The 23,601-nt window shown below is 37.2% G+C and overlaps 4 protein-coding genes across 4 annotated transcripts; 2 read left to right on the forward strand and 2 right to left on the reverse strand.

The window, feature by feature from the left end:
• The first annotated feature begins 5,239 nt into the window (after positions 1–5,239).
• On the forward strand, positions 5,240–10,111 carry ppm1g (protein phosphatase, Mg2+/Mn2+ dependent, 1G). The gene is made up of 10 exons (XM_057342586.1): positions 5,240–5,739; positions 5,938–6,007; positions 6,178–6,263; positions 6,391–6,514; positions 6,831–7,294; positions 7,424–7,552; positions 7,669–7,903; positions 8,496–8,625; positions 8,813–8,909; positions 9,061–10,111. The coding sequence occupies exons 1-10, from the start codon at positions 5,629–5,631 to the stop codon at positions 9,247–9,249; spliced, it is 1,635 nt and encodes a 544-aa protein (XP_057198569.1). The 5' UTR covers positions 5,240–5,628; the 3' UTR covers positions 9,250–10,111.
• A 166-nt stretch (positions 10,112–10,277) lies between these two features.
• Positions 10,278–12,642, reverse strand: si:zfos-1056e6.1 (uncharacterized protein LOC107988029 homolog). The gene is made up of 9 exons (XM_057342599.1): positions 12,492–12,642; positions 12,009–12,076; positions 11,775–11,822; positions 11,604–11,668; positions 11,396–11,433; positions 11,216–11,295; positions 11,063–11,125; positions 10,920–10,970; positions 10,278–10,667 (listed from the first exon to the last, which is right to left on the reverse strand). Exons 1-9 carry the CDS (start codon positions 12,571–12,573, stop codon positions 10,614–10,616), a joined length of 549 nt encoding a protein of 182 aa, XP_057198582.1. The 5' UTR covers positions 12,574–12,642; the 3' UTR covers positions 10,278–10,613.
• Positions 12,643–13,163: 521 nt separating this feature from the next.
• On the forward strand, positions 13,164–19,550 carry apmap (adipocyte plasma membrane associated protein). The gene is made up of 9 exons (XM_057342587.1): positions 13,164–13,439; positions 13,577–13,693; positions 15,427–15,542; positions 15,780–15,872; positions 16,791–16,907; positions 17,082–17,256; positions 17,373–17,507; positions 18,571–18,763; positions 18,847–19,550. The coding sequence occupies exons 1-9, from the start codon at positions 13,348–13,350 to the stop codon at positions 19,054–19,056; spliced, it is 1,248 nt and encodes a 415-aa protein (XP_057198570.1). The 5' UTR covers positions 13,164–13,347; the 3' UTR covers positions 19,057–19,550.
• A 117-nt stretch (positions 19,551–19,667) lies between these two features.
• Positions 19,668–22,708, reverse strand: LOC130559489 (cystatin-F). The gene is made up of 4 exons (XM_057342601.1): positions 22,472–22,708; positions 21,413–21,576; positions 21,212–21,331; positions 19,668–20,894 (listed from the first exon to the last, which is right to left on the reverse strand). Exons 1-4 carry the CDS (start codon positions 22,530–22,532, stop codon positions 20,799–20,801), a joined length of 441 nt encoding a protein of 146 aa, XP_057198584.1. The 5' UTR covers positions 22,533–22,708; the 3' UTR covers positions 19,668–20,798.
• Positions 22,709–23,601: the final 893 nt, after the last annotated feature.

Here is a 23,601-nt window from a genome sequence, read left to right on the forward strand (position 1 = left end):
AAAATATTGACTTTTTAGAATTGGATCGTTCTTTTTAGTGTCCAATTCTTACACATAAAATTTACTTCAATACTTAGTAATGTATACTTTAAATGCATTGAAGTCATAGTGTGTAATAAATCCGAGTTCTTGATGCTATGAAAAAGAAACATTGTAAGAAGCTTTCGAACATTTAAAAGGGTCACAAAAAATATTGCTGTATAGCATTTAGTCACACCACGCGGCTAATCAGCGGACAACTAGCCTGTTAGCATAAAATCTACTCTCCCAGCTGACAGGGAACGTTCTTTTTAATAGTTGTCTCAAAGTTCTTGTAGAAACATTAAACGAGCATTTTTAAAAACATTATTCATTGTTATAGTGGAATTCAGAAATATTGTTTTTATACACTGTAAAACAGCTATAATTTGACAGAGATTTTCCACAGGCCTAATGTAAAAGTTTTACCGATTTTTACAGTTTTTTTATTTACTGTGTTTTTACGGATTTTTCACATACTTCTGAAATGCGCTAAATTACAGAAATAAACATTACCGTTTTTTTACATGATTTTTTACAGTGTAACTTAATGTAAGCAAAACGTTCTTAGAAAATACTTCAGGTGGACAGTATTGAGAAGTATAGTTAAATTGGAAGTGTTGTTACTTTAAGTGTTACTCACTGGTAATGGGTAGTTGACAAATAAACTATACAGGTGTCCTATGGTGTGACAACAAATATTTAGAAAACAAACTGTTAATGATATATTATTTTGTATGATTTATACTATAAAATATATAGCTTAACGCTACTGTCTTTCTAAAACCTCGTATTTCCATATTTCGTGGTTTTTATTTTTTGCCATTAATCATTATTATTAGTCATTCTTTATGTTTGTCACTGGGTTTTGCAAATATCTAACCAACAAAAAGTACCTTGACAACACAGTATGTAATCATTTAAAAAGTAAAGTGCTCTTTCCATTTCCTGAAAAACAGCAAATTTGGACATCCGAGGTTTCAGAAGGACAGCGACGATTCATCTTCACATTTTTGCTACGTCACACCAAAGGACACATATACGGTTCGGCTTGTGAAATACTCTTATACTCTCGGCTAGAGAAGTTTGTGAAATTTGTGATTAGGACTCAAAAACCTCCCTTGCATCTGGCAAAACAATGCAAAAAAAGCCTGACTATGACTGACATCGCACGCGATGATGCTTTTCCACCGTCCTCCAAATCATTAGCATTAGCAACCAATCAGCTGCGGAGATGCTCCCACTCCCTCCGAATCCCACCGCGGCCGCAGACACACAGCCATATTGTGAAGAGCAGATCCATCATCATGTGGTAACGAGAATCCCATCAAATACGCCTCATTCTTCTGACCGGGCCGCTCGCTCGCAGACAGTATCGCACGGGAGGTGGGGGTGTTAGGGTCATACTGTCCTGGGAAAGTTAAGTTCTCCATTTAAATCAACAAACGATGTGGCCTTATGCCGAGTATATGAATGTGCCCGGTGGCAGATGGCAGTGTTTCATACCCATAGACTCATGCAAACCCTAATCCCCGGGGGGTCGTGCATTCCAGGGTCATCAGTTGTTCACATCAAGGAGAAAAAAGGGGAGAGAGTGCACGAGCGAGCGAGAGAGAGAGATCCTTGTTCTCCTCCTCCCAACGTGAACAAATAGGTTTTAGGGCACTTCAGCAGAGACGTAAGCCTGGAAAAGGCCTGATGTGGTGTCTATCTCATTAGTCTGGGGATATCGCAGAGCCTCATGAATAATGACGCCACCTAATTATAAAAAGCAGACAGTGGGTTTCTAAGGGTTTATTTGGGCAACTGACTGCATGGGTGACCCCGTGCCAGTCTGGGATGCCATATCGAGTCTCAGTAGGAGCCTCATTCTCCTGAACTCATTTAGCATCATTAATTTCTGCTGATTGTTTGTTTAGGTGGGCAAGCGTCGCACCAGTCCCACGCTCCGGCCATGTGCGTGTGTTTGGACATATCAGCTGCTGCAGGCCAAACAAAGAAGCTCATGTGACTCAGCAGTTGAGGGAATAATGTTCCTCCCCCCTCAGGCTCTTTTGCCCAGAGACTTTCTCACACCTCTCCATCTGGACGTGCTTCTTTCGAAACGTCAATCACAGCAGGGACTCCCATTTTTCAGCCGGCTTTGGGGGGATGACCCTCTCTCAGAGATTTGGTGAAAAGTCACCGAGATTTTTGATTTCAGCTCTGGACTTTTGAGAGATGATTGAGCTGAAGTCGCTTTAAGCTCGTCTAGAGGTCCAGGAGGTCCAGAAAAGTCATCTGGCCAAACTAAGGAGGTGTCAAGCCGTAACAAGTCCAAAGGTGCCGTCCTGCCTCTAAAATAAATAAATAAACAAGTGAAAATGAAAATAAATATATTGCTGCTGTGTGTTTAGGGTTGAAGATGCATACAATGCCTTAAAAAAATCAAGTATTCTGGATCTTCTAGATTCTACTCATGTTGGTTAAGTTAAAAAATAGCTATTTATTTAAAATAAAATATTTAATCAAAAGTCATTATAATTCAAAGCTGTTGTAAACAAATAATTCAATAATCAACTCTGAATTCAATCAAATCAATGTTTTTGTGGCCGCTGGCAAATCACCCGGCAGAAACAGTTGTCGCCCTCTAGGGGTGTTTTCAAATCATGAAAATGTCAGCGATATGTTGTGTTTTAGCGCCCCCTGTCAACAATATCAGGAAGTGACACTTCTGGTGTTTAGACCTTCATTTACTGTTGTTCATACCTTCACGTTTATACCTGATTTAGTTTTTATACAACTACCCTAGCTGGATGAATGAAAATAAGAGGAGTACATGGAACAACGTTTATCCTTTAATGAAAATTTAAAATATTGATCCATTGATTGATGAGTTTACATAGTCCGAAATATAACTGCTGCCCTATAATTTAGTCATTTTAGGCTGTAAATTTCATTTGATATATATCAAATCAAATCACTTTTATTATCACATCACCACAGCACAAGTGCCTTGGTGAGTGAAATTCTTGAGAGCGTGCTCCAGAAAGTGCAGAAACAATTTACCTATAGACAGTACTATTTACTGTACATACTTACAGACTTACACACATGACAGATACATATACTCAGTACACACAGTGTACTATTAGACATACTTACAGTTATCAATACACATTATACACCATATGTACACATTCTGCATTATATACACACAATAATATGCACAACGATACATAGTTTCAGTTTATTGACAAGTGTAATTTTGTTTAGCTACATGTAAAAAAATAGGCTAATAATCTGTACATTTCATTATATCATGCATTCAATTTACTGTATATTTTCGTCTATAAAATATCTGTAGATATTTTGTTTGATGTTGTTCTCAGAGTGAAATGAAACAGCACTACATATCTTTTCTTCTGCATTAGCCTTTCCTCACTCCATGGTAAAATATTTAATTCAAAATGTGTAAAAATAAGTACATATGGGGTGGTTTCACAGACAGGGCTTAAGCCTGTGAAGTAAAACAACTTGCACTGACATATCCTAAAATATATCTGTGCAATTGTTTTGTCTCAAGATGCACACAGTAAAGTGTTTTTAATGACTTAAATATCCCGTTGTTAAAGAAAAGGGAAACACTCTTATCTAGAATGATTATTGTTATAATTTTGTGTGGTTCAAATCAAGTCATAATTTTGTGTATCAGTGAAAATGAGCCAGTGGCTTTAATTTATTGTGTTGTTACGTAAAATTACCACTAGATGGTGCAATTTGCCTATGTTTCTATTTTTCTGTAGTCACATGTTAAAAGATCGAAATGTGATTACAAGTCTAATGATGTTGAAAGTTTCACAAAAAGCAGAGTGAAGTTCCGTGTCTTTATTGAATTTCAACATATCCTAATTTAAGTAAGGCATAATCCTGGTTTAAACTAATCCCTGTCCAGGACACCGCCCCTAGTATACTTAAACACGCTTTTGAAGATGGTCTGAACGTTTGATTCACATACTGTATACATAAAATGTAAAGCTTTAAAAGAGAGTGCAGTTTAAACCATGCAGGTATTGCTAAACAATTTCACTAGAGAGCGCAATTCCCACGGTTTTCCATTTAAACGAATCTACACTCATTTATTTTTAATCTATTACCAACTGGTAAATGTCGTTTAATAATTGCATATATTTTCAGAAGCTAAAATTCTTTTTTAAGTTTTAAAAACTAAAAAAAATCAAAGAATGTATTTTAGAATATACCTATTATTATAAGGTATAGTAAAGTCTGCTTTGGAACAATGCACATTGTGAAAAGCGCTATATAAATAAAATTTAATTGAATTGAATTGAAAGTGCATTTTGGTAATGATAAGGATTTTTGTTTAATGACGTGTGACGGTAGCAGCTGCCATTATAAGATAACTAACAATTTAAAGGGATACTTCACCCAAAAATGAAAATTCTGTCATCATTTACTCACCTTCGAGTTGTTCTAAATGTGTATACATTTCTTTGTTCTGATGAACACAGAGAAAGATATTTGGAAGAATGCTTATAACCAGACAGATCTCAACACCCATTGACTACCATAGTAGGAAAAAACAATGGTAGTCAAAAGTGCCCCAGAACTGTTTGCTGTCCTACATTCTTCAAAATATCTTCTTTTGTGTTCAATAGAACAAAAAAAAGATAAACAATTTTTCCTAGTCAAGTCAATGAGTCAATGGGTGTCGAGATCAGTTTGGTTATAAGCATTCTTCCAAATATCTTTCTCTGTGTTCACCAGAACAAAGACATTTATACACATTTGGAACAACTGGACGGTGAGTAAATGATGACAGAATTTTCATTTTTGGGTGAAGTATCCCTTTAACTTAGTAAAAATGAAAATTAAATCTGTTGTTTTGTAATATTATCACTTATTAAATCTCAGATCAGATGTAAAAAGTCATACAACTTTCCTAAAACTAATTTTTGATTCACATTTCTTTTATAAAATGCGATGAAGGCAGTACGCATAAATATCAAATAAACTATTTTTATTAAAAGTCCTCTCTTTTACTTTTATATTAAATATTTATATATTTTGTTTTAATACCAGAAAGATTTGAAATATATTCCTTAAAATGTCCAGAAGGTTTTGTCTAATTTACTTATCAATTTATTTTCCGTTGAGTTTATTTGAATCGGGCGCATGCGCAGACTGACAAAGAGCAGACTTCCTCTTCCGTTGTGCTTAAGGCCGCCCTCTGTGAAATGGGTTCTCTGGTGGACTGTTGATGATGTTGGCCCACACGTGTTAAGGGCTTTTGTGTGTTTTAAAAGAGCCTTAAACCGCATTAACCTCGATTCCCCTCTGTGTTTAATGTGAGTTTGTGAAAGACTCGGCCGGACTCTTCAGTTATCTGTGATTGTTCGTTGAGAAACTCCATCAACATCTGCAGTGTTAGCAGCAGCAGCAGCTAAGTTACAGTTACCGGCTAACACGCCGGTTTACTCTCAACTAACGGTTACTGCACACTGAGATGTGACGACTCCCTACTTCACAAACAAATACTACCTGTGTTTTAAAGTCGGGGTTTTGTCATATTGCTTGTTTGTCTTTCACCGATCCACATTGCATTTTATCATGGGGGCTTACTTGTCTCAACCCAACACGGAGAAGAGCACAGGAGACGGCGGGAATAAGTGCATGAGCTATGGGTTCGCGGCCATGCAGGGCTGGCGTGTGTCTATGGAGGTAAACACTCGCTTTTAACTCAACATGGTTTATTATATTTAAGTGGGTTATAATGTGAGAGTGTTTTTGTAAGTGAGTGAAAGTTTGATCTCTTTATAAGAGTCATCAGAGCTGTGTGTGTTTTTGATGTGTAGAATGTGTTATGAATGTATGGTAGGAGGTATTGGCGTCAGTGACTCTTCTGCTTTGTGTTTCCAGGACGCCCACAATTGCATCCCAGAGCTGGATGATGAAACCGCAATGTTTGCCGTCTATGATGGCCATGGGGGTAAGCTGAAGAGACTCTTACAAACCACTGCATGTCATATTAATAATAACAAATACCAAATGAATAAAAATGTAAAAGTTCGATTTTAAAATTCCATAAAGATTGGTTGTTATTAAATGCAAGCTTTACAAACTGTACTTTTGCTATAATAAGAGTCTGTGTTTCCCCAGGTGAGGAGGTTGCCTTGTATTGCTCCAAATACTTGCCAGACATTATTAAAGAGCAGAAGACGTATAAGGACGGAAAGCTGCAAAAGGTTACTTGTCTCTGTCAGTTTTTTGTTGATGCACGTGTCTGAGTTCCTATTAGGTTTGAAGTCAACCTGAGTTCCTATTTACCTGTTCAGAAGTCATATGAAATGTATCGTTTATGCTCATTCTTAGGCTCTTGAAGATGCATTCCTCGCTATAGACAGCAGAATCACCACAGAGGAAGTTATCAAGGAGCTTGTTCAGATAGCTGGTCGTCCTCAGGAAGAAACTGAAAAAGTAGCGGAAGAAGATGATGGTTTGTATTCTGTCATCGGGTTTGTAATGTGCATGCATGCATTAGATATTATTTATTATAATGATCTTGCTTGGTCTATAAACACCATGCACTGTGCTGTGTTTTACCTTTCTGTGTTTTTCTTATTTGCTCCTGTAAAGCTGCTTTGGAACAATGCACATTGTGAAAAGCGCTATATAACTAAAATTGAATTGAATTGAATGCATTCCATCTTCTACCCTCTTTACATCACATGCTAGCCTGAAGTTTTCCTACCTTCCTTTATCCACATAGAGGAAATGAAATGTAACATGTTGCTTATTGCTCTTCTCCACAGTTGACAATGAAGAGGCTGCTCTACTGCATGAAGAAGCCACCATGACAATCGAGGAGCTGCTTGTCCGCTACGGCCAAAACCTGAACAAAATGGGCAAAAAGGCCTGTCAGGATTCCTCTAAACAGTGCGAGGATGGAGAGAAGACTCACGCAGAGAAGGGAATCAATGGCGAGGTGGAATCTGGGGCTCCTGAAGCTGACAGCAATGGGAAGGAGAAAGCAGCCGGTGCTGGAGATGCAGCTGAAGGCTCTAAGATGAGGGCCTGTAGAAGAGCGGCGGCCTCCGGCGGCAGCAGTAGCTCTTCTTCTGAAGGATCTTCTAATAAGTCTGGATCAACTGGAGATGCTGGTCCATCCTGCTCTTCTTCTGCTGCTCCTGCTCCAGGAAGTGCCAAGTCCAAGTTTTTCGAGGACAGCGAAGAGTCGGAGGAGGGAGAAGAGGAAGAGGAGGGTAGCGATGAAGAGGTGAGGGTGGAAGAGTTTAGCTTAAACGTCCTGAGATTCTTGTTCCAACGAAGCAGATTTTTTCATTTGCAAAAACTCTCTTGACCTTAAACTTGGCTTGCGGTGTCGTACGTTTGACTCGTCCAATAGGACTGCAGTGAGGAGGATGGCGAGAACAGCAGTGAGAATGATGATGAGGATGACACGGAAGAAGGTGAGGAAGAGGACACTGACGAAGAGGAGGAAATGTGCTTGCCTGGCATGGATGGAAAAGAAGAGGTAAGAATGTGTTGTGTGGAGTTGCACAGCACCTTTAAAACTGGATCATGTAAAATATTTATCACATTAAAATAAAAATTAATTTGATGATGGACACATGTTTCTTTATTTTGCAGCCGGGTTCAGACAGCGGGACAACAGCTGTAGTTGCTCTCATTCGGGGAAAGCAGCTCATAGTGGCCAACGCTGGAGACTCCAGATGTGTCGTGTCTGAAAAAGGAAAAGCTGTGGACATGTCGTATGACCACAAACCTGAGGATGAGCTGGAGCTAGCCAGAATAAAGAACGCTGGCGGGAAGGTGACGATGGATGGCCGCGTCAACGGAGGACTCAACCTATCCAGAGCTATCGGTAGCTACATATTACAGTGCTTAATTTTATTTATTACACGGCTCGTTGGAATGCTTGATTTTGATTGGCCAGTCCTGACATTTGCTAGTTCGTTATTCCCAGATAACAACTGCTCATAATTGATAACACACGGTAACCCGGATGCGGCAAATCATTTTGACAGGTTTTTTTCACAAATTAAGTATAAATATGTCTTTTAATGACATATGTGACATGATATTTATAAGTGACTAAACCAAATTGCCTGTTTGTGCTATTTGAACATCGTTTCCTACCTTAAAGCCAAAATTAAGCGGCTTTTTCTCGCGGAAGGTCTGTAAAAATTGGTTGATAAAATATTTCAATTTCACATTTCATGTCCAGTTTTTTTCTCATGTGGCGAGTAGCCGTGTAATAAGCAGGATAATATACAAGCAGCCGGCTGTTATCGTGAAATAAGCACTCCTCAGTGTGATGCATGACCTTCTGCTTCGCGGCGGTTCCTGATCACACTGTCTGGGCTTATTTCTGCGATAACAACCTGCTGCCTGTACATTATCCCTTACTTATTGTGTCTCTCCTTATTGTTTACATGCATTCATGTGTGTTTTAGGTGATCACTTTTATAAAAGAAACAAGAATCTTCCCCCAGCGGAACAGATGATCTCTGCTCTACCTGACGTCAAAGTTCTGACATTCAATGAGGACCATGAGTTCATGGTTATCGCATGTGACGGCATCTGGTAAGATGGACAAAAATAAAGAGCAGAACTATATCACATTGCGATTGTAAGTGTTTAATGCATTTTTCTAACTCTGTTTAAGGCTGTTTTTCTTCACTTAGACATGCTGATGGATGTCATGATGCTGTTTGTTTACTATGTATCATGTGGTTTCTAGTATAACGAATATCTGACTTTCTGTTTTAAGGAATGTAATGAGCAGTCAGGAGGTGGTGGACTTCGTAAATGAGAGACTCAAAACAGATGCTGGTAAAGACAGGCCCCTGACTGCCATTATTGAGGAGGTAAGCACTGATTCTTTCACTAGTCGTGTGGAAATAATTGTGTTGTCATGTCTGTTGCGAACCCGCATTTTTGAAGTGTTGCTATTAACAGACCAATAACCAAAATGAAACCAGTGAATTTTCTAAGAGGTGTTACTTGTTTGCCGTCTAGCTGCTGGACCACTGCCTAGCACCAGACACATCAGGGGACGGCACAGGATGTGACAACATGACCTGTATCATCATCACCTTCTCTCCACACCTCGCGTGCAACGTGGCCGAGTGCAGCAAGAAGAGGAAAGCGGACGAAACCGCCGCAGAGGAGAACGGCAGCGACAGCAAAAAACCCAAAACTGAATAACACTGCAGTTCTGATATTTCAAGGACACTTTCCCCTTTGAATTCAGACCACAAGGGAAAATTTTAAGTATAGCTCCCTGAGAAAGAGCATTTTAGTTTTAAACCCTTCAAAAAACTGTCAATCAGCCATTTTGTTCTTTGTTCGGATTGGTTTAGCAGGTCTGTCTACTATTGATAAGGGATTGATCACAGCTGTATGGTAGCAAAGGTAATGTCTCCTGGTGTACTGTCTAGGCCATCATACGCTTGTGTATGTACATACTGTTTTTCCCAACTTTTTTCTTTATAATAGTGGATCAATTGTGAGTATTTGTGACCTTTTCTCTGGACACCAGTATGAATTGATAAAATCATTTTTTTTTAATAATGTGATGACTGAGATGCTGGTATGTTTCCCTGATAAAGTCATTGGATATATCTAGAGAGTTAAAATGCTCTCCAGAATGAAATCGCACTGACATTCCTTTCGCCATTGTTTTATGCTTGCGAGTAACAGATTACAGTTTTTTCATTGTCGTATTGAACCCTTGCGTCTAAAAGAGCATCTTTTGCATTTTAAGAGCTTGGCTCCTGAAGTTAAGGCTTACATTGGGATCAGCGCCTTAAATTGTAGAATCATTTCAGTCATGAAGTATACTTCATACAGTTACAAAGTACAAACGTCCTCACTGCAGAAGGAGAGTTTTCCATTCAGTCTTGAAGCATCCATCTAATTCATTAAGGTTTATATACGGCGTATTTTGGAATATATATTTTGGTACTTTTTCAAAACATCTTTGTGGCTTGTAGAGGGAAACGAAACGTCATTGCTCAGAATTACAGCTTTTTTTTCTTAATCAATAAACACGTGGAAACAAATACCACTTCATTGTGTTTCTTGTGGGTGATACGCCATATTAAAATAGACCCCATATTTATTTAACTATCGTGCATTTAAATCTGCAGTTAGCAAGTGTTTTTCTCGTTGCTGGTTATGACTCGTGTATTAATAATTATAAGATTGGTCAAGCACAAGCAACATCAACCACCCAAATCAACCAATGTCATGTGTGGTGTCAAGTTTTATTTAAACTAAACATCTCAATCATGAACAAATATTCCTATCTATCCAAATAACCAAAAATCCATGTTGACAAAGTTAATATGTTCCGGTGCACTTTTAAAGAATCGTTTTTTCATACAATAGTAGCTAAAACGGACCTAATAATTTAAATGTTTTGTTGGTATTTCTTATTTATATATAATATCTTATACTGACCACTTATGATCAGAAAATGACAAAACCTCACAAAAACATATTGCAGACAAAATATAAATGGTGATTATTATTTAGGTCTACCAGACTTCATTCAATAGAGCCTTCATTCACCACAGTGGAGCACGTCTAAGCATCCCCTCCCAGCAATAAGATTCAGCCGTCTGAAATAAATGGAAGGTAAACAGGCATTTTAAACATCTGATATCAACTGATATTGTCATACGTTTACAATTATAATAAACTAAATAATAATAAATAATTTATAATAAAATAAATAATAAACCTAATTTATAAATAAAATGTATAAATTAAAATATTCTGGCACAGCAGATTGCTATACTTATTCTTTATAGTTATGATTTGCAGTAATAGTTGTGTTGAATGAATGTCTTCATTGTATGTACAGTATTTACCTGCATTCTTTTGTGAAGAAACGCCAACTTTTGATTCAGTAACTCAATATCCTGTGATAAAAAGACAAATATTGTTTTTATTATTTTTATATACTGTATAATAACACAATATAATATAATACGAGTCAATATATCAAGTTTACCGTTGACATCTTTTCATGGTGTTTTTGTTTGACTTGAGGCAACAGATCTTCTAATCTTTCAATCTAAAAACCACACCAAACATTTAAAGACAGTCATTTGAAATGGTAAATTTGCTTAAACCTTAAAGCATTCATTTGTGTCAATCATCTTACTCTTTTCACAATGCTCTGTAGTCGTGGCTTCATTGTTTTATTGATCACAGTCATAGGGATACTTCTGGGTCTTGGATTAACTGTTCATGAGAAAAATCAATGTCACTGTTTTGATCATGTAATAATGCTGTTCTAAAAAATAACACACAAATTATTGTATTGTTACTTGAGTTATCATACCATGCTGGTAGTTTTTGACTACTTCAAGGACATACGGCCTAGAGCAGGTATAAAGAAAAAGGAAATATTACATTTACACATAATGTCCACATTTACTATTTCTTAAAATTGAACATTTGCTAAAAATGATGACTATGAATGATGAATGACTATGAATGACTATGAATGATGACCAAGACAAGACATCTGACATTATATCCAAACTTACATTTGTTTGCTGTTTGGAGTCATCCTGCAGTTTAAAGGTATTAAACATCCATGATTATTTCTGATCTGAAAATTGATTTCAAAGTCATTCAATGTGACTTTATATAGGATAGATCATTTAAAGACATCACGATCTTTATCCTATTATAAACTTATACATGCACCAAGATACCTTAAATGTTGTCTGAGACGCATCAAGCCTGAAAGAATGAGCCAATATCTGTCAGGAGATAGAACAGCATTCTTCAAAATAACTTCTTATGTGATTTGCAGAAGAAACTCATTCAGGTTTGAAATGACATGAGGATGAATAAATTATGACAGAATTTTTATTTCCTACGGAACTATCCGGTTATTACAAATGTTAAATGTCAATATCCAACCCAGCAACTGAATAAAAACATACTTGTGTTACAGTGGCTACATTTGCATCACTTGGAATATGCACCTCTCGCAAGGCTGTGGTCCTGCCATCTGCAAAATAACAGATTTTGTTAGTGTATAAAATATCTTTACATTCAAATTCAGTCAGCACAAAGTCAATGCAATAGTTATTAAATGCTATAATCAAAACTATATTATTTTTAGAAATAGCTGAATGTGTCTTTCCTCTGTGTTATAGCCAGCTTGTGTCTTGTGCCGTCAGTTGCACCTGTTGCTGAATATTTTGAATTTAGCAGAAGTAGTCTTAAGACAAAATGATCGTCTACAGTCATTTTAGGTTGAAAATAGGATTTGTCTTCATAAATAGAGATTTTAACTCTTTTAAAATTCTGTTCCAATGCAAACCTGCTCAGGTTGCCATAGCAACCTGGATGCTACAGGGTCACTATCTACCTAAAAGCAATTTAACGTTAAACAGATCGTTCACAAAAAACAGCAGACTAACCATTGAGATCAAGCCTCTTCAGAGCAATCCAAACTGTATTATGAGTGTTTTCAGTAAAAACTGCCATTAAAGCAATTGGCATACAGCTCCACTGACCACAGACAGACCAACCAGAGCTCGAGCCAGTTTTAACCAGCAGTGTGAAGGCAGCAACTTTAAACCAGTATTTAACCTAGTTCAATTTCATAACTAAAGTCACAACAATATCAACAACAAAAAAAGACAATGGAAACTTAATCAATTAAAAAAACAAATTCTCCAAAAAATAAATCTTAAAAAATCGTTCTCTTATAATTAGGAAAGAAAAACAAGGCAGTATAAAACTAGGATAGAAAAATAATTTTGCTTAAAAATTAGCTTCCTTGCCCCACAACATATGCTTATATTGTAAAGCAGTCATTTTTATATTATGAAAATAACATGTTAATTAAATATATTAATGTTAAATAAATAAAAAATATTAGTAAATGTAAATAATAAAATAATTGTAATAAAACGAAATAATTTATCAAATGATTCTTTCGACAAGTCATATGTTCATTATAACGCGCCCCACAGGACTTTAGATTTTAGTTAAAATCGTTTACAGAATCTTTAAACATGATGTTGTGACTGTTCAAGACTTTTAACTTGAAAAACGACTAGTGTCACGCTCACATTGAAGCTGTCAGTCACGTCGTTGTTGCTTTCTTACTGCTGCTGTCGGGAGCGCGCAGGTTTCTCTTGCGCGTCATGGACTGAACTGCAGTGTAGTTGGATACATTTCTAGTTTGGTGGAGTAACGTTTAATGATTCATATGTTTCCGTGAACAAAGCTGTGAAACTGCAAGAAAGGAGACAAAATCAGACGAGCAGCATGAATGAGCCCGAGGGACTGCGCTTCCGGAGGTTAAACAAACCTCAGATCATCACCGACGAAACCCATGAACCCCAGCACAAAGCCACAGGGTGAGACCCACATTGCCTTTATATTATATATCTCGCGCATTTGTATTATGAATGTGCGTGTAAAGCAAAGCTTGTCTAAGGCACTGATGTGTCAGTTTATGTTTTATGGGGTGTATATGTTAATTGATTCATTGCAGCACGTACAGTGGGAAGGTGTTTCGTGTGACATTACTCACACTCGTGGCTTTCCTGCTCTTGCCACTGCTGGTGGTGGTCTTCATCTTAGAGTCTCCTATTCAACCAGAGGCGTTCAGGTGAGCACAAACACCATAAACCACCATAAACATGCACTGACATAATACAAAAATAATACACAGGGTATTCAGGGCTATATGGAGATTTCTGTTTATATTAACCTTAGTTGTAAAATGTGCATCTTCATTACAGCGATTTAAAATGTACAGTATTTATGTACAACTTCATTTGTATCGCTGTGACCTGAGGTAACTTACAGCAGAAGCTGTAATGTCATTACTTACGCAATGATAAGTATGCACGTGCAGAGAGGATACAGTTAGTACACTGTGTCTCAGATAGCTGTAGACATTCTGTTTGACTCAGTTATTGCTAAATGCCTTCCTGGCAGGCAGCATCATTTTATTGCAAAATACCTCAACTGTCAAGCTGGAAACGCACGTTTTTCAAGAAGTAGATATAGAATGTTAAATAATACTTAAGTGTAAAAATGAAAATATTAAGTGGCTACAATGACATGGATGTCAAGGATAAATAAATGATGAGAATTAAAAAAAAAATATATTTTTCCATGTGAACATTATAGTCCTTTTGAATTTGATCATTCTGGTAGCCACGATTTTGAGTATTTCTCTTAAAGGAATAAAATTCTGTCATTATTTACACACCATAATGCGGTTTTCAAATTTTTGGATCTTGTGTTTGAATTGCATTTGTATGATTTCTTTCCTGCAACACAAAAAGGACGTTTTAAAAGCTGTTTCCATGTTATTTCCATACAATTGCTATGAATGGGGACTAATGCTTCATACTATGTGTGTGCCAACCAGTGGCCTGTCCCATACATATGACAGCTCTGTGTGACAAACAGACTGAAATTAAAGTTTGTAAACATCTTGAAATCTGTCATAGCTCTCCTTAAAATACAAATATCAAGGTGAGTCCATGAGAGAAGCAGTAATGTCAGATTCATAATTGAATCCTTCTTTTGAGTTGAATTTTGACCAAAAATCAGATGGTCTGGTTTACGAAATCAGTTCAGTTTGCTCAAAAATTCACCCTTATGTGGCTTCAGAAAACCTGAAATTGCATGTGTAAAAGTTTATAATACTTCTGTGGTGTATTTGCATTCTTTACGAAGCTCGAAAGCTTCAGTTTAAGTAAAAGATCGTCTGTCCAGAATAATATTCAAAACTTCCCTTTTTGTGTTTGTGTTCTTATTTTATGGCTGACCTGTCCCTTTAACTTTCTCATTTCTCTTCATCTTTTTATTCTGCGTCAATGGTTAATAATTGATGACTGTGGTGTTGATATGTAGGTCATCTCCAGCGTTCAGTGCAGAGCTGAAAGTAAAACATGACTCTTGACCGGTGTTGGGTGTAACTAGTTACTAAGTAATTAGTTACTGTAATTTAATTACTTTTCCCTTGAAAAAGTAAAGTAAGGGATTACTTTAATTTTTCTGTAATTTAATTAGTTACTTTTGATGTAATTAAACTAAAACTTAACTGGTCAGTTAAGAATACTACTTTATGTAGTTTAATATTATTTATTTGAATGAATGAAAAGAGCCCTTTCATGCCTATCCTTGAATCACTTAACTAATCAAGGTTGAAATAGGATATAGAAAGTAATTAGTAATTAAATACTTGTTGGAGAGAGTAATTTGTAAAGTAATCTAATTACACTATTGAATATGTAATTAGTAACTAGTAATTAATTACTTTTTCAGAGTAACTTGCCCAACACTGCTCTTGACTGATGTCCATTTTTTTCTCCTCTCACTCATTAGTCTGAATGAGCCGCCTGTAATGACGGGCTGTTACGAGCCCAACATTAAACTGAGACAAGCTGAGCGACTGTTTGAGGACCGGCTTATCGGCCCAGAATCCATTGCTAACATTGGAGGTCAGTGTTTACACAACAGTTCAGTCAGTAGTTCACCTTTCACCCAGTTTAGATACAGTGTGTGACAGCGGGCCAAAACAAATGAAAGACGAGTTGACCTTTATTGCGTTATAAATAGCTGTATTTGAGTATTCTTATGCACACACTTCATATTATAAATACTGAGCTTTCTTTACCCTATATAGGTAAATATAGATATTTTCTCTTTCTCATCTGTAAATCATGCTTGTTTTCTAGATGTTTTGTACACCGGCACGGCTGATGGAAAGATTGTGAAAATCGAGGGCAGGAACTTTCATGTGCTAACAACACTTGGCAAGTCACCATGCGGTAAGAGCACAAGACATACCATACTGCTTCCTCAGAGACTGTGTAACACTGACACAACCTTCATCGACTTTGTCATGTGAAGCATTCAGAGTCTGTGGTTCACTTGCACAAAACATGAATCTTTGTTAATAGACCCAATAACTGTAAGGGATGAGGAAATGTAACTGCAACTCTTTCATAAGCTTAGGTTACAATTCAGTTCAAGTACACAAAGGTCATTGTGGAAGTGTCATTTAATGGGCAGATAAATGCTAAGCTGTTAGCATTTGTATTCTGAAAAAATGCAAATGCGCTTACATGAGGGCTTTTAACAAAATATAGGTAATCTGATCTATTAAAGATCTCATGAAATCACTGGACAGGTACAGTTTTCTTGAAAGAATATTTTTGGGGTAAAGGGGAGTGACTTGATTGGTCAAAAATATTGGTGGTGCAGGAAGTCATGCAGTATAAATATATATAAACCAAACAACCATGTTTGTCTGCATTACACCATGTTATGACAATTGTTATTGACAACTGTACAAAAACCTCGCAATTAAAATAATGTCGCAAAAATAAAGGAATAATGATGATGTATTGTGCTTTGTTGTTTTCACCCATACATACGTTTTAAGATCTTAATTAGGTTTTATACTAATTATATCTTTATATAATGAAGAGAGTGCATTGAAAGTGGATATGCCTGGGTTGTGAAATGCTGACAGAGTGGAAACCAGCATATAATGTGTTTAGAATACTAACTTGCTTAATATTTAAAGGCTTGTATTTTTTCCCAACATCCGTAGGGTTTTCTCATAACACCAGTTACTTTATTAAGTGATGTTGATCAAATATTATTGAGATAATTGAATCGATACAAATATAATGACGATTAGTAGTGTATAATACTTAAATCATTTATTTTCCGATTCAAAGGTTCTCCTGAACATGAGCACTCCTGTGGACGTCCCCTAGGAATCCGTGTGGGACCCAATGGCACCTTGTTTGTGGCTGATGCCTATTTGGGGTTGTTTGAGGTCAATCCTGTCACAGGTAAAGCATGAGAAAAAATGACAACATCCATAAATTCTGCTGTAAAATTTCAGTGGTTATTTAAACGTTACAAAACGTTGTGGTTGAACACTGTATATAACTAAAATGCACTATTTGTTCATGTGGTAGTTTTTAAATCTCTCTCTGTCTTTCTGTCATCGTTTTGGCTTCTAGGTGATGTGAAGTCTCTGTTGAGCACAGGTAGGATGATCGGAGGTCGACGCCTGGGCTTTGTGAATGACCTGGACATTACTCAGGATGGGAAGAAGGTGTACTTCACTGACTCCAGCAGCAGGTGGCAGCGCAGAGACTTCATGAAGCTGATCATGGAAGCCACAGCAGATGGACGGTAAATAGGGCATGAAAGAATTTTATGGGCTTTTGCGTTTTCCGGTTTTGAATGACTGATTAAGGATGGACTGGATGGAAATGATTGGTTTTAATAAAGCAGCTTTGACGTTTCAGTGTGCTGGAGTATGATACAGAGACCAGAGAAGTCACTGTGATGATGGAGAACTTGAGGTTTCCCAACGGGATCCAGCTCTTCCCGGATGAGGAATCTGTTCTGGTGGCTGAAACAACCATGGCAAGAATAAGGAGGTATTTGAATGAGTATTGAGTGAATGAGTATATGAATATTAATTTCTGGAATACAAAACTAGATTTTTTCAGATTTTGTTCTTATTGATTCTACTGGAAATTATTAAAGAGCAAATTTCTGTATAACTTGAAACCTGGAATGGCAACATTTTTGGTTAAGATCTATGATTACAGAATCATGTCTTTTTTACTCAATCTTTTGAAATAGACTTTTTTTATATTATAAAAATGTACTAAATGTTTTTTTTTTCATTAAGGTCCCTGAAAATTTCAGTCAATGGAGACTTTCCAAAGACCCTTATAGTGACACAAATAATGCTAGCAATGTTGTTTCTACTCATTAGAAGAGGGTGTCTACATAGAAGTCATAATGGATGGCAATGGTCATAAAGTACTAAATGATGGCTTTAAAAACTATTCAAATATTTTAACTTGACAACTTTAAGAAAAAAGTAAATGCTAAAAAAGAGCTATACGTTAAAACAATTCCTTAAGGCAAGTTCTGTAGTTTTGGATATCATAGATGCCCATGTTTTACTTTCAAACAATAAGTTGATGATGCTTTTGCTACTTTGTGCATCACTTTTACTTTTCAATAAACGTAATCTTCTAGTTAAACATTCTCTTCCTACCTTAATACACGTAAATCCTCCTCAATGTCGCGTCTTCATCGCCTCTCACGACTCAATTCTTGAATTACATAGTCTCGCGACCCAACATATTGTGTGCTTGAGGCACAGACCGTTCTCCTCGGCCTTACCTGGATAAATGATGGGGGGCATGCAGTTACCTAGGCAACCGGCTCCATCATTAAGCTTCCAGGACTTAGAGATGCATGTCATGTTTCCTCTCACAGTGAATGAACCTAGTGTGGTCTCTGTGACATGGAAGCTTTTGCAGTTTTAATATTTAATGGAGATCTTTACTGTGCGGTGATGGTTGTCCGTTTAAAAGAGTAGTTTTAAACAGGAGAAACTCACAACTGACACAAGCGGCACTTCTTTTAATCGATTATCAAATAACTACTAATGTACACATTGAATCTGCTGTGTGTTTTTAACAGAGTCCACGTGTCTGGTCTGAATAAAGGCGGCATGGACACATTCATAGACAACCTTCCAGGATTTCCTGACAACATCAGACGCAGTTCTTCAGGAGGCTACTGGGTGGCCATGTCTGCTGTTCGACCCAACCCTGGTTTCTCCATGCTTGACTTTCTGTCTCAGAGACCCTGGATTAAAAAGCTCATATTTAAGGTACCTGCTTTTGGAGGTTTTGTTTTTTTACTGTTTTTAGCTTTTGAGAGCTGAGTTACTAAGCTGTCATAAAATATGTCCAGCTCTTCAGTCAAGCCACGCTGTTGAAGTTTGTGCCACGCTACAGTCTGGTGGTGGAGCTGCATGACGGCGGGACGTGCGTGCGGAGCTTCCACGACCCACACGGCATGGTGGCGGCGTACATCAGCGAGGCCCACGAACACAACGGCCACCTCTACCTGGGTTCCTTCCGCTCACCTTATCTGTGCAAGCTGGACCTGAGCAAAGTGTGAAACACGCTCGTGCCATTCCAACCGATCCATCTACTTGAGTCATACCTCACCCTGACTTCCAAACAAACAGATTTTGAAGCAATTGCACTTGATATCTTCTTCCATATTCTTTTCAACAAATGAACAAAGACAGTTGCTCCGTTTGATCTTCATTCTTTGATTTAGCTCTTACAGTAGGCTCGAATTGTTGATCATTTCACATTTTGGGAAGTGTTATAAGTTTGGTTATTTTATAATCAGAAGATGTGCCATTTACTATTTTTGTTTCCCACTTATGAGAGAAAGTATGCCGTTTCTGTACTCGTTTTATTTGCACACCATCATCTTGCCCTTAAAATAGAGCTGCGATACAGAAAATGAGATTAGAGACTCATAATAACTTCTGCGGGTGGCAAAAAAAAGAGATGTTGTGTTGAGGGAACTTATGTTTTCTTATGAAATTAATCTACTGCAACTTTATATAAAGCTATAATGATATCTGGGTGAGAAATGTGTGAATGTGACGTACTTCTCTTTATTTCATTTTTCTGTGTCGTCATTATTTGTATATGTTGTTATAGGAGAACTGCAGAACTCTGAAGAGCTAAATGAATGCTGCTGGTGTTTAATATTTTACAACTTTACTCGGAAGTCTCATCGTTTTATACAATATAAAAATTAGCAGCAATAATGTCCTGTTGCTGTGGTTCTCAACTGGTGGAACAAATAAGACCCAAAACATGATCTGGTTGTGTTATGGACATAAAAAATAACATGCACGACATTCATGCATCAGTAAAATAGCAAATAGGCTTCAATGCTTCCAAATATGTTTTTTTCTCTACAAGGTTGGGGTTCAATGGGGTGCAGTTATAGTTTAATATCAAAATGTGGTAAACTGCTATAATTTCCACTTCAAAAAAAGTGAAAGATTCTTTAAAAATGCTGGGTTATTTTCAATCTAGCGTTGGGTCAAAAAGGTACAAACCGTTGGGTTGTTTTAACAAAAAAGGCATAACCCAATGGTTGGGTTTGACCCAAATAACACAACTAACAGGATTGTTTAGAGTCTCATATTTCATTGTCCCTTCCACATTAAAATGCATGCAGGTTAGCGGTACCCAAGGTCTTCCTTTATTCACCCTATATAATTTTTATAGTTTTCCATATAGACCTGTGCAGTTCATTAGATTTCATTTTTGTTTCTTTTCTCTGTGATAATTCCATTATGGGTGGATTGATTTGGATTCATGTCAACTCTGCATCTCACAGGAAAGCCGGTTGAGCACAACTGTGCCATTGAATGCTTGTACCCATTTAATGACCATATGGACTTATGAATCTCAGCCACATGTCATGCACGTTTCACAGCGAGTAGTAAAGTGAGTAGTCCAGAAATCACATGAGTAAATCTGCTCACATAAACCCATCAGAAGTGTCTTTAATGAGCGCTGGCGTACTGCACGGCTTACAGAGAGAAAGGAAACCCATCCACTGATCTAGTGTAGCAACACAAAGCCTCCGCATGTCAGAGAAATCTTTCATAAGAGCCACTGAATAATTTGCACACAGCATCGCATTAAACACAAGCTTAGCATTTTAGAAACCGAAGGTCACTTGCCTCTCTAGATCAATAACCAGTCACTAACCTAAAATCATTTTCCGTTCTACACTATTCAGTGCTCTTTTTTATTCTTTTGACAGTCAGTTAGATGTTATGTTAACGTGACATGACATTTCAAATGGACCCGATGAAACAAAGGTCATTTGAGAGTATCAGAAGAATGACAGTTAAAATATGTTGTGGACATTGCCTTCATCCATGGAATGGACCACACCTCAAAGTGACAGAGAAACGTCTAGAAGACAAAAAAAACCCAAGTGAAGTCTAAAAATGCAATCAAAAAGAATGTATATCATTTCTACAAATAAAATGTGATTTAATTTTATAGAACATTATAGTTATTAAACCAAGCATAACATATTTTTTGCAAAAGTAAGGCCTGGAAATATTGTGAAATGTCATGGCCACTTTTATAGTGAATACACTTTTATATTGTTTTGTTGTTGTTGTTTTTAATATAAGAAACATCTGCTTAAACCAGTTATCACAAATGAATTTCTATAATTTGTCATGACTAAAATGATCTAACTTCCCCTATAAAACCACACATACCTGCTTTAGCACACTGTCGGTTTGGAAGGGACAGTGGGAGAGGTCTTTGTTATTCCCCATCTTTCTGCACATGGTTCGAGAGATCTCTACTGTCAGAACGTAGCGGATACCTTTCACTATCTATAGCAGGACACAGGCGTGTTGATTGCAAAAGTGTAAACATATACATACTGAACATAACGCAAGCATCCTGTAGCATACCTGTCTCTTTGCATCATCAACAGCCGAGGCTTTGAACAGAAAAGCATCATTGGATTTATTGTTAAATGAGTATGTTCCCACCAGGACTGCCTTCTGTACACCTGTGTCATTCTTACTGATGTTTTGTAGAGCTCCTGGGATTGGACGCAAGACATACGTGTGAACTGCAGGTAAAAAAAACAATAGTGAGCTATTGGGCTACAAGCACGGATGTAAAGGCAGCAAAGTAAAACTTGCAGAGCTGGATACGATATGTCACTATGTCTAGCAAACTGAGAGACTAAAGTTAAAAGCATTTTTTAGCTTTACTGTAGTAAACTTGGAGTGGAACTATAACATAAAATGATTCACTACATTTAAGTATTAAAATGTACAATACTTAAAGCGATAGTTCAATCAAAAATGAATTCTGTCGTCATTTATTTACCTTCTTGTCATTTCAATTCTGCAGACCACAAAATAAGATATTTTGAAGAATGTTGGTAACCAAATAATGGCGGTACCCATTGACTTCTACTGTTTAGAAACAAAACCAATACAAGTCAAGGGGTACCGCTGTAATTCAGTTACCAACATTCTTCAAAATATCTTCTTTTGTGTTATGCAGAAGAAATTTTTTGTGAACTATACCTTTAATCTTTTTCTGGCTGGTTTATGAAAATGTGAATGACATTGTAAATGACAATGTAGCTTTTTTTCACTTTTTTTATTTATTTTCATTTGTTTACTTCAAATGTAAATCGTTCACATATTCCCCAATGACTCAGTTCACCCTTATGATTTAATACAGTTAACTTCTAATGTTGGTCAAGTTGTGTCTCCGGCTTTCTTATTTTGAGAAGTCAAATCTGCTCTGCTGCTCTAATATCCTAAAACTGTTATTAGGTATATTCGTTTGATCTCTTCTTATTTTCTAGACGACAATAAAAAGTGCCACAACTTACTCAAACCATATAGCCACAGTATAGGAAACACAAACACGGCCTAACACACACACACAGACATAAACAAAACACCTACGAATAAACACCAGGGAAAGTTCTTATGAAAACATCTTACCAAATGAGCATAAACCAGCTAGGACAAACACCATAAGAAGAAGCTGATGAGAGACCCTCATGTCTGTTAGCGTTCTCTCAAGTCTACTCTGTAACTTCCTGCTCAGCAACACTTTAACCAGCAGACAGTGTGACAGTGTGTGTGGCTGCACTGCAACAACAACATCAGCAGCTCTCCAAACACCACTCACATTTCCATTGGTGCTGTCTTCATGTGTGTGTGTGTGTGTGTGCGTGTGCGTGTGCGTGTGCGTGTGCGTGTGTGTGTGTGTGTGTGTGAGAGAGAGAGAGAGAGAGAGAGAGAGAGAGAGAGAGAGAGAGAGAGAGAGAGAGAGAGAGCGCTAGAACACTGCCAGGTGAATCCAATCCACTGTGATGATTACCGTTTGACTCTCATATGATATTCCAATGTGCTTAAGACACTTCCAAGACATATTTTCAGCTACATCACTATGCTGTGCTTCCAGAGGTCATGCAGACATGAAGGATTTATTTCTATAAATATCAAACTTTGCAGAGACCACTGAGTCCTTCCTCAAATTCAAATGAAAGAGAATGTGTGTGTTGAAATGCTTTGAAGGATGCAAGTGAACCCCTGTGGTTTCCCCCCACATCCGGTGGTGACGTTTACTGATAATCATACAGCTCTTATATGTGAGTATTGCATATTTAACTGATTATCAAGTTGCAAAAGTGCTAAAAGAGAAGCAGAGCTCGTCTGATGTAAAACTGGGGTTGCTTTCTGCAAGCTTATTTCTTTTTTAGTTTTGGTGTTTTTAGGGATCCAGGGGCTTAACTTTTTGTTGGTGTTTCTGTGTAGGCTACTTGTACAGACATGAATGTGTTTCTGCGTGACGTCAGGGAACGTAAGCAAACCCTGTCCCTGTCCTCATCTCTGCTGTTAATAGGCACATACATGACATTTACAGACTGCTTTACTTCTGTAATGACATTATTTATATTCATATATTTATGACCAAAACTGGATATTCAATTACATAGTATATTTGAATAAGAATCATCAACTGATATGTTAAAAATCATACTAAAACATGTCCAGATTGCAAAATAGAGCTTTAACTACTTGCAGAATTTTATAAAGGCTGAATTACATGCAGCCATGGCCTAAAT

This window comes from Triplophysa rosa, linkage group LG9 (genome assembly GCF_024868665.1).
Source record: "Triplophysa rosa linkage group LG9, Trosa_1v2, whole genome shotgun sequence".
NCBI classification, from domain to species: Eukaryota; Metazoa; Chordata; class Actinopteri; order Cypriniformes; family Nemacheilidae; genus Triplophysa; species Triplophysa rosa.